The sequence below is a fragment of the Python bivittatus genome, unplaced genomic scaffold (genome assembly GCF_059951505.1).
Source record: "Python bivittatus isolate LINGU-HERP-01145 unplaced genomic scaffold, Pbiv_v1 ctg000070_np1212, whole genome shotgun sequence".
Lineage (NCBI taxonomy): Eukaryota > Metazoa > Chordata > Lepidosauria > Squamata > Pythonidae > Python > Python bivittatus.
Window position 1 is genome coordinate 49,224,239 of NW_028277034.1, and position 18,170 is coordinate 49,242,408.

The window sequence follows — 18,170 nt, forward strand, 5'->3', positions numbered from 1 at the left end:
TTTTGGTTCTATGAATAATCCAAATGACCTTGCTTAAAATATAAAAAGCAAAATCATGGAAAATTGGCTGACCATTAGGAGCCATCCAGTCTTGAAGTGGGCCGCATCACTCTGTTGAATGAGAGGATCAGCCTTAAATCTATTCGCTAGACTGCCTGCAGCTATATTTAGCACAATAATATTTGGCCATTGACCTTTATTAAACGTTTGACTGGAAAATCATCTGCAATGGATTTAAAGTATACAGTGTGGCAACCCATTCCGTCCCTAAACATGATTTCTTGCAAGACGCAATAATAACAGAAGAAGCACCTATTTTGAATTCAGTGAAATGTGGGAGCAACAGAGTTATAAACCAGTTTCTGATATGATTGATCCCAAATGAAAAGCTATATTATGTCACTCTGATGAGGAATGCAAGTTAAAAGGGAAAAAAAAATCTGGATGTTAGAAACAAAACTTTCATACCATATTAGTAAATTACTGTCAGTATAAAGGATATTAAGATTTGTATGATTCTGTGTAAGTCTGGATACCAAAGTTAGAAGATTGGTTAAGGAAGAAGGGATAATATCATGGTTTCTTATTTGAATATTACTCATGAGGGAGGTAAAAACAAAAAAAAAACAAAAGTGGAATTAAAAATAGTGGAATGGAGGAACAGGTCCTTTACAGAGTATGGGAGAATTATTGGTTCCTTTAGAAAAGAAAAGCAGCACAATGAAAGTAAATTAATCCCCAAAGAAGAATTGGAAGCTAGCCTAAAATTCAATACACAGATTTAATGGCTGGAAAATTAAACCCCAGCAGGGTTAATTGTCTTTTGGCAGTCTGCAGACTTACTCTGTAGATTTAATAAAAACAGGGTTCAGAATTGTTCTACTGCACACTGTAACCAGATTCTTCTTTGTGTGTATGTGTGTGTGTTTTACATAACTGATGCAAAATGTAGTTAAATGTAATTCAATGATTATAAATGTTTGATAATATACAGTATTACTATACACACAGTGGAATACTAGTGTGCAAAACAGAGTATTTATAAAGGCAGATATGTTCTGTTCCAGTTAACCTAGGTCAGTGTTGTCCAAACTTGGCCACTTTAAGATGAGTGGACTTCAACTCCCAGAATTCCCCAGCCAGCCATGCTGGCTGGGGAATTCTGGGAGTTGAAGTCCACTCATCTTAAAGTGGCCAGGTTTGGACAACACTGACCTAGGGATTTGCACTTCTGGCTCCCAAGAGGTATTAGAAAAAGTGAGGGCCATAATTAAGGAAATTCCTGATTGTTTCCTTGGACAGTTATTTATTACTAATACTTTTCCACAGACAAGAGGAACTACGAGGTAAAGTATTGGGAACAAGCCATTATACACTTTCATATACACTTAGGACTGATTCTCACTTGCACAAATACAGTTTGATTATACAAGATTTGATCATTTGCAGCTGAATGTCTGTATGGAAAAGCATTACATGAAGTGACATCACACAAGATTTCGGTTTATGATGCATGTATAATCTAAAATGACTGCCCTCTGCAATCTTTTGTGATGAACGAATAATCATATATTCTAGCAGAAGTGCTATCACGGGAAGGAAGTTCAGATCAACCCCCTCAGGTGTTCGGTAAGCAAACGGGATAGCAGAAACGGATCAACCAAATACAGTAATCCTTTTTTTATTATATGAATGAGTGCCCTCTCTGCAAATTACTGCTTCTGCCCCCTGAGCTCATGCAGGGCCCAAGCATACATTTTCTTGCTCTTGTGCAAGCTCGTAAACCTGGGTTTAAGCAAACTGCTATCTCATATTGCAATCATGCCATACCTTTCTGCATCATTAATGGAAAATTATGTGTTTTCTTCTACAATTACACTCTTGCCTACACTGGGGCTTTTGTTATCTTTCTTTAACATAATACTAAAGCTGAAGAAGGTTTCTATGAAGTGAACTTTTTTTTTTTTAATTTGGTCTCAGTAAAGGTACTGTTCTGTTAATGTTCTGATTTCTTTTGAATTATCTTATCTGACTACAAATCTTCTGTTGAACAGCCTAGCGTGTTAATGCATATCTGAATACTGCCCTCTTTATCTCCATATTCCTCTACATAGGAAGCCTGCTTGTCAGAAGAAAACTGAGTTGTAATTTTTTCCACGCTCTCAGTTTTTCAGCAGTCTTTAGATGTTGAGAAGGATGGAAGGATGTTAATCTTTCCCACATCTACCACTTTGGAGGTTTGACAGTTCTTCTTTGTAGCCCTGCAGGATTCGTTCTGCCATTCGGGTGTTGAAGCCCCACAGCTGTATGTCCACAAAACAAGACATTCTCCTTAGCTTCTGGATCCCTTCAAGAGCCTCTGTATTAGCATTCCTGCAAATATCAGGATATGCCAATGCCAAGGAGAAAAATGGCCTCGCACCACATCATTACTTGAAACATTTTGAGAAGCAATTACAGGTAATGAAAGGACCTCCCCCCACCTCCAGTGATGGTTGTAATGTATAAGCACAGGTGCATCACCCAGACCCAGGAGAAAAACAATGCATTTCTGGCCTGCTGTGGCCCACAGCTTGGATCCCTGCCCTGCTATTTCACTCCCAAACTTGTTATTAGAGCAAGCTGGAACTTCATTCTAAAGCCATATGCTCTGGCTATGAATCAGGTGGGAAGTGAGAAAAGCTCTTTTTTTTTTCAGAATCCAATGTTAAAAAGCCACACACGCTAGAAATATGGTCTCCATGAGAAAAATTAGCGGTACTTCTGAACGTACACCTACTTGCTCTTTCACAAACGCACACAACTCAAACTTTTCTACAGTATAAGGCTTAGGTCAAACTTTCTCGCCTTAGTCATTTATTTATTTATTTATAACATTTATATAGCTGCCCATCTTCTATCGAACTCTGGGCGGCTCCCAACCAACAGTTAAAACAACATCAATATACCATTAACACATACCCATATCTATTAAAACCACAAACATTCAAACCTGGCACCTAAGTTAAACTTTCCCAGGCAGTCCATCCCTAAGTTCCCTTGTCAGCCTCATCCTATCCCAGCGCTTGGGGGAAAATTCAGGTCTTCAGTGCTTTTTTGGAAGTCTAGAAGGGGGGGGGGCTGCTGAACTGCAGGGGGGAAGGTGTTCCATAGGGCAGGGGCTGCCACGGAGAAGGCATGCTTCCTAGATCCCATAAGATGGCACTGTTTAAGGGAAGGGACCAAGAGCATGCCCACCCTATCTGATCTGGTAGGACAGGGAGATGTCCTTAGGGAGAGGCAGTCCTGCAGATAACCTGACCCTGTGCCATGTAGGGCTTTAAAGGTAATAGCCAGCACCTTGAATTGCACCTGGAAAGAAACTGGGAGCCAGTGCAGCTTGTGCCACAGAAGTGTAACCTGGGTAAACCTAGGGGAATCCATCACTGCGTGCACCATTTAATTTTAGTTATGTGGTGCTACACCTCCCTCATTTTTAGCTTACCATCTTTCCTTCTCAATGTCTGTATATATTTTTTTAACCTTTGGCTAAGAAAAACATGTTTTCAATTTTATAGTTGGAAAAGAGGTTAGGAAATATATTGAAAAGTTTCATGTATCTTCGTGATAAATAACTCCCAGTTTAGAAATGATGCTAGATGAGTAATTTATACTTCTTTAGCATCTACTATTTAATTTCACAGGTTGGGTATCCAGAAGCTTCTCTGGATAATCCTTCACAGAACTGTCTTTCCTGGGGAAACTCTTAATGACTCTAGAGAAATATGAGCATTTACAATGTTCTGGCCAACTACCAAGGACTGGAGCGCTGGAAACATTGCAGTCCATGGGAGAAATGGAGGGCAAATCACAGATCCTGCATTGTGACACCTTGCCTCAAATTATGTGACTTACATACTTGTGTCAGATGTTATGACATAAGTACTAAGTTGAATCCTTTACGCAATGACGTCACGATGACCATGTCATTTTGATGTCAACGTAGCTTATCATGGATGCCGCTAGCTGGAGATATCTGTAATTTGGTTCTTCCAGAGATTAGAGTCCATCATGTTACTGATACCTAGTGAGGTTTTTCACTAAGAGTGGCAAAATGTTATCAGGCCTCATTCCAGCCCTTCAGGAATTTGCTGCTTGACAGAAGGCTCACAGATCTGACATGGTTACCTTGGTTTTTCTTGCTGTCAAGAATGAGGCCATATGCAGACAGAACTTCCTTTCACAGTACATAGCCATCAAAGCCTAAATGTATATTTAAAAGCTTTTTTCTCTCGCCTTTCCAAGTCAATGGATATTTCACGGTCTTTTCAAGGCCATGAGAGGCAGCTGGGTTAATTAAATAATTTATTTATCAAATATATATGGCCGCCCATCTCACACAAAGTGACTCTGGGTAGCGTACAATAAAGCCAACAAAAATTCCACAGAGAACATTGAAAACAATGAAAGAAACATAAATAAAAGGAAGGCTGTGAGAGGTATGCATCAGAATCTTACTGAATGTGATGTAGCCAGTGCCCAGACTCCCTGTGGCCAGGCCTGTTGGAAAAAAATTCTTTTAAAGGGATTTCCAGAAGATCACAAGGGTTGGAGGGTAACCTCACCTCGGGGGGTGATGTTCCAAAGGGTGGGTGCCGTGGCAGAAAAGGTTTGCCTCCTGGGTCCTGTCAGATGGAACTCCTTAGCAGACAGGACTTGCAATATGCTTCTCCTGCCAGACCTAATGGACCTTATATCCTTCTCTCCAGCTTGGAACCCGCTAAGAAGACCAAAAATCAGTTTCACAGATAGGTTCTGAACCTTAAAAGTTAGTTATCTGAATTCCCAATGTTAGATATTTAGGAGTGAATCAGAAGTAGCTTAACTCGTTTTGCCAGTCTTTCAATTACGGTGTTGAGTTTCAGAAGAGACCAGCTGTTTCATCAGCAATAAAGGATAGCTGGCATTTATCCTAATGGGATAACAAAGAGCTTTACCAGGATGTTCAGTATTGCTTTTTTAAACAAAATAAACTATACAGCCTCCTGAGGAATTGTCTTGCTGCTAAGTCTAGGTTTGCGAAATAAGGAAAGAAGCATTTCAGTGTTCCAAAAGCTGAAAAAAAATGGGGATGGATCATATTTTGCAGAATAGCTATCCTTCACTGATAGCTTCACAGATGTATTATGTTTCTAGAAGGCATCTAGGTAGAGAAGAATGATATAGAAAGAGGAAATAATCATTCCATTTCTCTTGCAATTATTAGATTATGAGAAAAGCCTTAAAGATGGATTATCATCAGAGTTCACTGAGGCAAGTGAACTTCTGTAGTTTCCCTGTCAAGTCAGGTCCATTGGTTCAGGTTACCCTAGTCCTGCCTATTCTCTGTAGCAGCATGCTATTCTACCAAAAGTTTTACCCAACAATCAATGCCACTTGGCAATGTCACGCTTATGCATACTTCCAGAATAAAGCTATGGTCTTCCCCCAAGGAACCATCATATGTTCTATGGAATGTGGGTTTCCTACTGAAAATGCATATATCACTCACTATGCTGTGCATTACTGTGTCTCCATTCCATATTACTAAAGGGTGATGGTGAAATGCTGAAATGATCTCATAAACCTGGACTGGAATGGATCCAAAAAATCAAGAGACACCAAGACGACCTGGATTTAAGAAGCCATTACTTATTCCAGAACTTCACTCAAAAATTAAAGATTAGACAGTGATTTTGCTGTTTATAGTATGGCCCTCTATTTTTTCAGCAGGGATTTTTGCTGGGAAGAATGAGGAAAAAGTGAAAAGGATTCCAAAGCAAACACTGTATTCCCTTTGAGAAAACTGAATTACACCTGTACCCCATTAGATTATAAATATCAGCAGAGGAAAAAGGACTTAAATTACAACCCAGATTCCAGGCCCATGTTTCAGTGCAAATTTCTCTTGCTAACACATTCCTTTCCTTTAACAACTAGAACCAAATGAGTATCATTAACACATAAATAATGCTCCCTTGATAAAGGACTGCAATAAAATGGAAAGGGAAGCCTTATAGATCAACTACAAACTCTTCAAAGAACACCCAAAGGATTTAAAATATGACTGTTACATTAAATTGTTAATTGTCCAAATCTTTCTCTTTCTTTTGGGAGGGAGAATTTGACTGGATGACATTATAACATGTCGTTTAATGTCTTTTGACAACCTTGGAAAAGTTTTTTTCTTTTTTTAATCCACTATATGGGAAACTTGAGGACAAGAAGGAAGTGCTCCCTTCTAGAGTGAAAGACTAATCTTTTTACAGTTCTGTTACAAATACTTTGTTGCTCAGTAGGGAACATGTGGCTCTCCAGATGTTGCTGAACTCTGAGTCTCATCAGTATGGACACTGCTGAGGAATGATGGAAGCCTGCTTCCTGTAACTCACTTTTGGATCCTCTAAGGCAGTGTTGTCCAAACTTGGCCACTTTAAGATGAGTGGACTTCAACTCCCAGAATTCCCCAGCCAGCATGGCTGGCTGGGGAATTCTGGGAGTTGAAGTCCACTCATCTTAAAGTGGCCAAGTTTGGACAACACTGCTCTAAGGTGATTCTAGTGACCCCATCACTTGCAATTTAGTGATATCCATTGACCATGAATTTGGAGGGGCAACCTAGTTCTTTAAGATGACAGAGAAAAGTATCCCCAGAATGTCCCATTCTTATCGGTTACAGTGGGCAGCAATAAACCAACATGCTGAGAAATGAGGTTCTAGATCAGAGCTCTCCGTATTTTTCCTGGATTCAGCATCATGGTTGTCAGGCCTAGCCCAAGGAACTCCAAGAGATCATGTAAATTCAGTCCAGCTATGTTTATTAGCTACAACCTCTAGCAAGAACCTTCCCAGACTGAAACCCCAGCTCCCAAGTAATGCCAGCCACAACACTGTGAATTCCTCAAGGAGGTGCCAGTCTCATCCTCTTGTATCTCCCACGCTCCTCAGGAGATGTAAGAAAATGTTTTTCTCCCTGAGCCTGGCCTTCATAATTCCATTCCATCACAATGGTTACATATATGACCAGACTTATGAAAGTTTGCTTCTTCTCAGATGGCTCTTCCCCACTAATGCAGAGCATCAGTCATCCTCTCCTTAGTCTTCCTCAACCTGGCCCCATCCAGTGAACTGAGATGGCAGTGCCCAGGATTTCCAGCCAGTGCAGGGCTTGTATTGGATAACATTGGCTGGGACTTCAGGGATAACGTTCCCATATCCATGAAGAATATCCAACTTGGGGGGAACCGCTTTACATTGTAATTACTTCATTTCTGCAAACATTTCCAAAACATAGTGAGCCTATAGGGACCCTGTAACTATGTGGTAATTTTCAATGCAGTTTAAATTTTGCACAAACATAGAGAAAGAAAAGCAGCATTTGACATGAATTGTTTTGATGCATTAGGCAGGAAATACACATACCACTCCATAATGATTTAATAAATTAATTATTCAGTTTATTATTAACTGATTGGTCATTGGTATCCCCCTAAAATCTACCACTTAGCTTCCCTTCTAAAAAGAAGCCCAATATTAAAAGACCAAAATCTTTTAATACCCAAACATATGTATGGAATCCAAAGATTTCAGTAAGTCAGAAAATAATGCTAATTCTGCTTTCTGCCCAGATAACATTATGCTATTCCTACAAATACAATCATGTACACAAAAATCTGAAGTCAATGAATCCATCAGAATAAGTTCAAGTAGGAGCCTACAAATACCCTTCAAAAAGCCGTGCCCTAAAGATTAGGACAGTTGACTATTATGAAGCATTAAGAAAGATCTTTCTTCTCTAGAGCACTTCACAGTCCCAGACAGCATGTGCCTTCCAGTAGGTAGATAATTTGCCTAGTCCATTCCATATCATATTGCTAACTGGTGTGAGCCTCTCCCAGTATGAAGAAATAACTGCAATGCCATGGAGGAGATCAATTAGATTATATCTACAGTGTCTGCTTCTGCAGAGACAGGGTAACAGATGTTAGCAGAAGAGCCTCATCTATTACTGTTGCTAAAGTTTCAGCTAGTTGAGTTCACAGAGGTTAATTCCTTATCATCTGCCACTGGAATGAGTTGTCAGATAGTCCTTCGATAATGATGTCTATATGTAGCATTAGCTGGAGACAACCATTTCGATTGCGGCACCCCAGTCCTGGATAAAAGAAAATCAGCTCTGTCTTGTTCAAACTCATTAGGGAATCAGGGGATGTACAAATTGCCAGAGAAAGATGTCAATCAGGACTCCTATGTGCTTAGTTAACTTTTAACCAAGTTAAATTAAATTAAATTTTCACAACTCCCCAGTAAGCTTAGGATAATTTCATGTCTCCAAAACCTGGGCATGACACAGTACTTTGTTTCACATAGGCTTATAAATTTAAAAAGAACGTTGTATTTATTGCAGCTATTTTAGACTTTGAATGGCCTTTGATGCTGAGATCATACCAGGTTTGTGCTGAAGGTGCAGTTTGTTAGAGATGCATTTAACAGCTTCAGCTGATTCCTGGTGGAGAGACAAAATGTAATGCAGGTGGATGGTCATCCATATTATTTGTTTGGCACATTCTCTTTAAAAAAGCTACTGTTATCAACCCTATATTATAACAACAGAAACAATGCTTGACCTACAGAAAATGCTTCTTTGTAGCTGAGTGGAAATTTCAGCCCAGGCTCTATAATACAGGGGTCTATGTCTACGCCCAAAAACTGGACAGTGGGCCCATAGGCAATGCCTAATCTCCAATGCCTGGGAGATCAAAATTTATGGTCCATCAAATTACTGTGGAAACTATCCAGGGAACATTTGTAGTGCTTTTCTTGTCTCCAAAAGATAGCAATGTGGCATGAATCACTCACGCACGTAGATGCAGTGAATGTATGGCTAAGAGTCTGTGGAGATTTGTGACTGATGAAAAATAGAGATAAAACTCAGTTCTTTAGGAGAATCTTCCAATAAAGTCATGGGGGCACACAGGGCCTACCACCAGATCTAGCTCATGGCATTGGATGTTTTTGGATAGTTCCTTTGCTGGACACGCTAAAACGTATCTTTCTGTATGAAAGCTTGTCCTACTACTGCTATAGTATGTGATGACGACGATGATGATGACGACAATAAGGTATGCAGCCAGAATGTGTCTGTCTTTATGAAAATTCAAACTAATTAGCTGATTGATGGGAAAGTCAGAGGACACTGTGTAGGCTGTGATTAAGCTGTACAACAGACGACAACTGATAGCTTAGAACTCCTTTAATTGAGTACATGATAAACAATCCATTCCAGAAGGTTTGATTAATTCCATGAGATTATGATTTAAATTTCTGAACAGCAAGCAGGCAATCTAAAGAAACCCACATACCCCTCAAGACTGGGCTGTGAATAGCACTGCAAATAACATCAGAGAGAAAACCTGAAGACAAGTTTGTAGAACGAGGCTGAGTCAACACTAAGAATAAAACCAGAAATATCAGTAACACTCAAGAGCAGTGGTTTTTAATCTCCCCATTTGAGGTGTGATGCCTTGGGAACAACTCCCGACATATCTGGAGGGTGATAGTTTGCAAAAGACTGCTATTTTAGGGCTACAGCAGACCTTGATGTTACATCAAGGCTAGGTGCAAAATTAAATCCTCTATATTAGTGTTTCTCAACCTCATCGGCTTTAAGATGTGTGGACTTCAACTCTCAGAATTCCCCAGCCAGCTGGCTGGCTGAGGAATTCTGGGAGTTGAAGTCCACTCATCTTAAAGTGGCCAAGTTTGGACAACACTGACCTAGGTTAACTGGAACAGAACATACCTGCCTTTATAAATACTCAGTTGCTGGCTGGGGGAATTCTGGGAGTTGAAATCCACACATCTTAAAGCCGATGAGGTTGAGAAACACTGATATAGAGGATTTAATTTTGCACCTAGCCTTGATGTAACATCAAGGTCTGCTGTAGCCCTAAACACTGCTCTATATTTTTTCCACCAGGAGGGGTAGAACCACATCAGATCTGCAAGGCTTCTTCCTGAGATGCTACATTTGCGTCCTTATCACACAGGACAACAGTCAGCCACTCTTAACACTCAGACATAATTCAGATCAGAAGGTGGACATTAAAAGAATACAAAAATTCAGCCTGACAATTATTAATGTAGCATCACCAGAATACAATTTAAGGACTACGATCTGACCCTAGGAAAAACCCCAAACCTGGCTAGGGTACAACAAGATGCCTGGTGTCTCACTGACAACTTTTGCCAAAAAGGATCAGCCGCCACTTTTTTCTTCCTCCTCTTCCTGACAGATTCAAGAAAAAGAGTGTCTGATGTGAGGCCATCAAGCTGTGAATTTCTTTTCCTTTTAGCTGTAGTCAGCCATGTAGCAAGATCTCAGTGACTGGAATGATAAGGTTGTAACCCATGGAAATGCCACAAATACCACGGAGTGCAATGCGGAGACAGAATTGAAATGTGGGTGGGTTCCTGCTTTGAACGGCGCTACTCTGCCTGAGCATGCTTGCGTCTTATCTGCAAAGCCCTCGCTCTCATGTGGTGCCTCCTTTATTACACAGCCTAATCAAATCTAAGATACTCAGGCTGTGAACCAAAATACACATCTGGAACTATAGGGCAGATTAGCCACAAGAATCCAGAATTTGCTCAGCCCTGCTGTAAACTGTCAGCCACATGACCTATACGTCGTCCCTAACTGCAAGCAACAGAAAGGTTATAGAAATGGTATAGCTTATATAAATTAAAGGGCAATGCAGTTAAATCCACAGAGGAAATATTTTTCTAACAATCTTTCATTAAGAGGGAGTAGGGGCCTTGCAGTAATTCTCACTCCCCCACCTCTGAATTCAAAATTAGAGTTCAGAGTAACCGGAATAAAAAAACCAAGCAACGTGAATCTTAGCTTGGAGCATCACAACAGCTCCAACTAGTTTATTCTTGTACTAATTGTCTGGAGTCTTAGAAACTGCTCTTGTTTTAAAGTCCCCTTTTAGCACTGACAACTTTGCATCAGGTGTGCATCAGTTTATACCTAAGGAAAATATCCTGAAAGTAAACAGAGTTTCAATAGGTGGCAGCACCAGGCTAACCTTAACTTGGGATGGGAGACCACCAGAGAATTCCAAGACTATAGGAAAGATGGGGAAGATGATAGATGATGGATTGATTGATAGATAAGCTGATAAAACAATATGATTCTATTCTTGAAATCAGTTGAGCTTCTCTCAAAGGAGAACGTACTATTTGTATCTTTAAACAAATAGATGAGCCTGCAGTCCATATGCTAACTTTTGACCTGAACTATCTGTGTGTGTGTGTGTGTGTGCACATGTGCGCATGTCTGTGTGTGTATCAGGGCAAGGGAGGAGACCCACAATTAAATGCATACTTGTTTCTGCACAACTGATCAATTGATTATGTGACATCAAGTTGATGTCGACTCCTAGCAACCGCATAGATAGATTTTTCTCCCTGGTGACACCCCTCCCCTTGAGATCCAGCAGACCCCTCCCCTCTCAGCCTCCCCAAAAGCCTTAAGGACCTGTTTTCCCACAAGCATTGGGGTGGTGTGAGGATGCAGCCCAGAGAAGTTGCTTGTGGACCTGTAGGGATGCATTGTGGTTGGGGACACCAGGAGATTGTGAGTTCTGTGTTTTTTCACTGTTTTAACATCATTTTTACTGTTGTTTGTGAGCCACCCAGGGTTATGTTGCCGAAAAGATAGCCCACTATACAAAATGTTTAAATAAAGGAAGTAAATAAATCTGTCCCTAACCTGGTCCTTCAGGTCTTCTTCTGTGTAATACACATCTGTAATCATGACTACTTACCTGAAACATTTTACCCTGGCTGATTTTTTTAAATGCCTGAGCGCAATGGCTGCTGTTTGCTAATGAATGTAGCAAGAAGAGGAAGTAGAAAGGATGGATTCCAAATAGTTCAAATGCTACATTTAAAACCCAACAAATATCAGGAAAATCCCTAATTAGTTAGCAGCTGGAAACCCCTTATGGACTTTTTGCTGAAAACGGAAAAAAGATGTACTTGTGATAAAGTCCACATGCATTTATAACTGCTGTAAAGAAGATTGGAAGTCATTTCTTTTATATTTTGTCTTTATTTTTTTTATTTTTTTCCCTCTCTTCTTTCTCTTTCATTTCTTTATTCTTTCTTGCCACTTTTTTTACTTTCCTTTATTTTTGTTTTCCTTAAATGTTTTTATTCTGTAAAATTTCTTGAATAATAATTAATAAAAAATTAATTTGTTAAAAAGGGATGATTCCAAATTAGAGATGCCTAGGACATTGTATGCCAACAGAATCAAATATTGGGTAAAAGCCTTGGTTTTCCACTCTTGGAAAAGCCGATATGCTCCACAAGGTTAATCAGCGGTAGAACAAAATAATACCTATTTTTACATTGCTCGCTTGTTCCAATCAAATAAGATTTCAGATCTCTCTTGGGTTTGTTCATGTCCTGCTCCAGAAAGACTCCCTTACCTATACGGCACTGTGATTAGCAGCATTTTTACCAATTCTTCCTGACTACTTTTATCATCTAACTGGACGTTTGAGGAATGCAAAACCCCATGAAATTCCTACCACAGAACAACTGTTTGTTCCTTGCAAATGAAGCTATAGTCCTCTTTTTTATTTATATTAAGAATTTTCATATAATGAAACACAAATTGAAAGAAAAGAAAAAAAAAGAGAATAATAAAAAAGTTCAAGAAAAGAAAAAGAAAACTAAAGTTAAGAAATATATAAATGACTTCCGGCCATCTTTTCAACAGATAATTACAATCTTACTGTCTTTCCTCCCTCTTAAATATTTTACAAGTCTGCTTACCCCCTCATTTAGTCTGCGTCTTTCTTAATCTTCAAATCCATAAATCTTCCATTTTTTTCTTCTTTCAGCAAAAAGTCCATCTAAGGTTTCTAGTCTTTTAGAAAAGTTTTTGTGTCTGAAGCTATAGTCTTCTATGGAGAAGTCATGATCATGCATCATATAATGTTAAACAATACAAGCAGCAGTTTAATTGGGGGGGGGGGGATGCTGTTGCAGTATCCGACGTTCACAGAGGTCTCACTCTGAACACTGCTTCAATTAAAGCATTTGTTCTGTGTATCCGAGTAGATCTTTTGCTTATTCTGAGATTCAAAACACATATGAGGAAATACAAGTGGACATAACAACAACTACCTGCAGAGCAAAAGAAAGATATTCGGCCTCCCCCACAGAGCTCATGGACTTTGGGTCTATGTCTTTCCTCAACGTGATGTCCTTCTAACGTGTGGGACTTCATCAGTAGATGTAAAAAGCTGAGCCAAAGAGCATGTTAGCAGGGAATTGTGGGAATTTCTCAACATATTGGGAAAATGCCAGCTTGAGAAAAGCTGGCCTACAGTTTGTCCTCTAACCATGCTTCTAATTGGAAACATGCCTAGGAAAGGATATAGCAAGTGAGTGCAGGCAAAGAAAGTAATAAAACACTTTTTTTTTTTGCTTTAAGTCACTACTCCCACCCCCTGCTTTGCATGTCAGAAACACATTTGCTGCTGCCATGTTTAATTTCAGTCTGACAACAGCTGAGTTTTGCTTTCTGGGAAGTGCAGTTACAATTAAGTCTTGGGAGTTGAGGCTTCCTGAAACAGCCAAGGTATGAAGCCAGTTGCGCTTAATCAACTCATCTGAATGGCAGATTTGCTGCTCAGCTTCCATGCCAAGTGATATTGCTGCATGTTGGAGTGTCTGGATGCTACCAGTTACCTTAGTATGTCAAAAAATGGCTATGCTGACAAAGTAATGAGAAATGAGTCCGGGCAAGCCCTTGGCTAGAGAGATGTGAATGTGAACACCTTCCAAATTTAGGAAAACACTGCAGGGATGTTGAGAGTTTGCACTGGAATCCTCTTTAATCTTGATACAACAAACAGAAGCAATTAAGAGAGAACACAAAGAGGGAGTTGTCCTATTGGTGCCCCACTTTTGGCTTCTGAGACAAAGGTTTGGAAGATAAGAACATTGTTGCTCAATGCCTTCTGCTGCTCCAGCTAAGGCAGGTGTGAAAAGTGTAACAGCACTTCCTACAGGCTGCAGTGCTGAAGCTAAGATGCTCCACTATACAGAGGCAATAATGACAATATTAATAATAGTGCCTCACTAGGGGTTAGCATAACAGCCTTACATCTTGCGACAATACCTTTAACACCATCAAACAACATCTGCCTATCCCAGGTCCCTGGGAAGGACTCAACAGGTGGACAAAAATGCCAAATCCAGTCTGAACATCTGGCTGACTGTGCACCACCACCACCACCAACAATAATAATAATTTTTAAAACTTGTATGCCACCTGGCTCTCAGCAACTCTAGGTGGCTCACAACAATCGAACAAAGCAATTCAAATAAAAACAATAAAACATTAAAAAATAAAGATGAAATAAGAATAATGATGCCTAATGATGTCAAACATGGCAGAGAAGGACAATGACCAAAAATTTGACTAAAGTTGATGTGACAGTGAAAGAGTTAAGGGCATGATAGCTAGGGGAAAAATACTCCGTGGTGCCTCTTCCCCTGGATACCCCAAGCAAATGCTTATTTTGATGAATGGTTAATCCAGGGCTGTCATAATTAATGTAACAAGGGGGCAAAAACCTCAGTGGTGCAATGCTTTCATATGCCACCCCCCCCCCCATGCCTGTCTCTGCCAATACAGCTTGTGATGATGCAGCTGGATGTATAACCTGGGAGCATTCGCCAACAGAGAAAGTATATCAGCTTTTCATACAGGATGCCAAGCAAATCTTGATACAAATAAGCGGAAACATTCATTCAAATTCTCACTTATTGTACTGTATGGGAATCACCAACTATTTAATAGCCTTTCTAGTGTCATCTGGTGTCCAACAAATAGAAAGATTCTAACTGTTTTGACTTATGCACACCACCAATCCATTGGTGCCCAAGTCTGAAGATCTTTATTCTAGGAGAAATATTGTCCTTGCATTCAACAAAGAAAGGCAGGATTTTGACAGCAGACTAAATGACTTCTGCTAATATACAAAGCTAGATCAATAACTGGAGTCCTGATGCTGATGAAAGACAGATGAATGCATTTCTATTTGATCTCTGCCAATTTCTCATATATTTAATTGTTAAGTCCATTATTTACAACGTCTACATAACTTTGCAATCTTTTTTAGAAGGTATAAAGTACACAATTGTGCATGTAATTCCCTGCCACAATCTCTAATCTTTACAGTTCTGTAGACATCCATTTTTATTTGTAACATCGCAAAACTGGAAGAAGCAGAGAAGTGGAAACATAACAGCGTTACACTCAACCTATTAGCAAGACAGTGCCGATTATGAAAAAATACAGTTCTCCTTCAAACCTCTTCCACATACTGAGCTATTTGATTTGTCTTCTTATTACCATGAATGTGCTGATTCCATATGTGCTATTTTGCTTATTCTCCCTCAACCCCCTACCCAGGTTTCACCTACAGCTTCAACTCTGGATGGAGAAGTTGCTGGAAATACATTGTACCCCATCCTCAGCATCTGCATTCATTTTTCTCCATTTCAATTCAACTTTGTTCAGGTAATGGTTTTACTCTGAAAAGTCCTCATCTGCGTAGATCTGATATCTCTCTGGGATGGGCCTCTCACTTTCATTTTGTGGCAGACCCTTAAATCAGCCAAATAAACTATCATGTTATCTAATAAATTTTACCCCCTTTCCCCAGAGTCTTAATGAAACTGGGACTGGAATCTCTTTTGAAAACATCTGCAAAGACTTTCTATTTACATTCGGTTTTGAGACCAGGCTTAAGTGTTTAACCCTAGCAGATGAATCCGAGAACAAATATATTGAGGCTGTCCATCATTTGCTGATTATAGCATTGAGTAAGAATTTGCAAATGTGTAACTGCCACCAGAGACAGAACACTGTATAGGGAGATGTCACCCTTCAAACAAAATGTTTTCTGAGGCACTTGGTTGACACATTCAGTGGTAGACCCCCAACTATCAAGTGAGAAAGAGAGCAAACAGGCTATGAAACATCTCAAAGCTGTTTTGATCCTCATGCCTATACCATTTATAGCAACACTGCCTCCAAGTACATTTCTAAATTCAACTCAAAGAGCTATTTTTGATTTGTAGAACTTTACACATCGCTGGCCAAAATGCCTACAGAACAGCTTATGGGACTACTTTGGAAGAGATCTCAGTTTTATGACTCACTGCTAGCTAACTTGGTATGTAGAGAGGACACATTTATCCACCAGGGCATCTATGTTGTCAAATATCTTTCCTCAAGCAAAGTATATTGTCCCATCCATTCCCTTTCATGGCTCTAACTGGAAAGTATAGGTTCTAATATTTCCACAGTTGCCAATGGAAGCTCTGCAGACCAGCTGCTGAAGTTTCACATGTGGGCAGAAGATGTATCACCAACCTTAGATCAGTGCGCCTGGGGAAAAGCTTCTTTTTGCCACTGAAATAGACATCAAATTCATCCACCTTCAAACGATGGGCATAATCAATATACGCAGAGACCTCCTGGCCACGGGCATTTCGATCACGAATGAAGATTATGGACTAGAGAAAAAAGGGAAAAGTATTATACTACACTCGAGTGTCCATAAAAGATAGGTTTGCGCCATTTGTGTGGTTTCTTTGCCTTGGGGGACACAAGGACAGGATTTCAATCATTCTGTCCTTCATACTAGCTTCATCCATCTTTCATGTACTATTTCTGTAGCCAGATCCAATCTGTATCCGCTGAAAAGTAGTTTTAACGAGTTCAGTGAGATTTCCCCTGAAGGAAGAGCAAGTAGCGTTGCAGATCTCCTCAGGGGGAAAAAAACCCCTCCATGTTTCAGAGTATAAACTACAACAGTGTTTCCCAACCTTGGGGTACTTTCAGATGTGTGGACTTCAACTCCCAGAATTCCTCAGCCAGCATGCTGGCTGGGGAATTCTGGGAGTTGAAGTCCACACATCTTAAAATGGCCAAGGTTGAGGAACACTCAACTACAATATGACTGCCGTCCCTTTAGAGGGAAATTGGCACCTGAGACCACATTAAGAATTCAAGGAAGAATTTTGACCTTAACTTGAGCTGTCTTGTATATATGGAACCAATCTGGGTGTCATCCGGGGATGCTAAGGTTGCCCATAATGACTGGCCAATAGTAGACTGTCTTAGTGCAGTGTTGTCCAAACTTGGCCACTTTAAGATGAGTGGACTTCAACTCCCAGAATTCCCCAGCCAGCATGGCTGGCTGGGGAATTCTGGGAGTTGAAGTCCACTCATCTTAAAGTGGCCAAGTTTGGACAACACTGGTCTTACTGCCTCACTGTTAGGGAAAACCAGCAAAAAAGCTGAATTCATCTTTTATATTCTTCAGCTCTTATTGCTGGTTAGTAGCATTGCTCTTCTTGTTGTTCTATTGGTATGAAAGCTAACTGGTTTGTTTGCAGACATCTGTATAAGCCCAGTCAACAGATGTGGCAGGGGTCATTGCTACAGAAATGCCATCTAGTCCCCCTTTTCATATTTAAGGGAGTTTCAGATCACATCTCTACATATCTTTGTATCCTGCAGGGCCAGTTTCAAACCTCTGGTATGTGGCGATTTATCCACTGCTAAAATAACATTTAATGTACATTTATGAAATAACTGACGATAGGGCCAAGATACATGGCATTTATTCAAGTTATATAAATATATCCTGCTTCAATACCAAGAAATTATAAGGACAGTAACTCATGCAGTCCATGGGTGTTTGCAAAGGTGGGTCAAAAAAGTCAAGATGGCAGCCATGACCATGTCATCAAAGGCCTGTCCCTTTTTATGTGTATCATATGTAAAAAGAGGCAAGGCCATTTTGACTTTTTTTACTGCCCCTACAGATGCCCCTGGCCACCAGAAATTGTCACCAGGACAAATCCCTGATTGAACTCTAATTAAATATGGATCTAATGCTGAAGGGCAGAACCTCTTAGTTTCATCTGAATAGAAAACTGCTAATTATAACCTTTTGAAGCTCAAGAAGAGCCAGTAAATGAAGATGAATTCTGTAACTGTGATCCTTGTCTTTGGAAGCAGACTATGACCTTTTGCATTTTTTGAA

At 39.9% G+C, this 18,170-nt stretch overlaps 1 protein-coding gene across 1 annotated transcript in view; it reads right to left on the reverse strand.

Annotated features, from left to right (window-relative positions):
• Window positions 1–18,170, reverse strand: part of CFAP299 (cilia and flagella associated protein 299) — a 258,212-nt gene that overhangs the window by 35,738 nt on the left and 204,304 nt on the right. Inside the window, exon 4 of the mRNA XM_007425361.2 lies at window positions 16,490–16,632. Coding sequence (XP_007425423.1) covers window positions 16,490–16,632 — 143 coding nt within the window. The remainder of the gene's footprint in view (window positions 1–16,489; window positions 16,633–18,170) is intronic.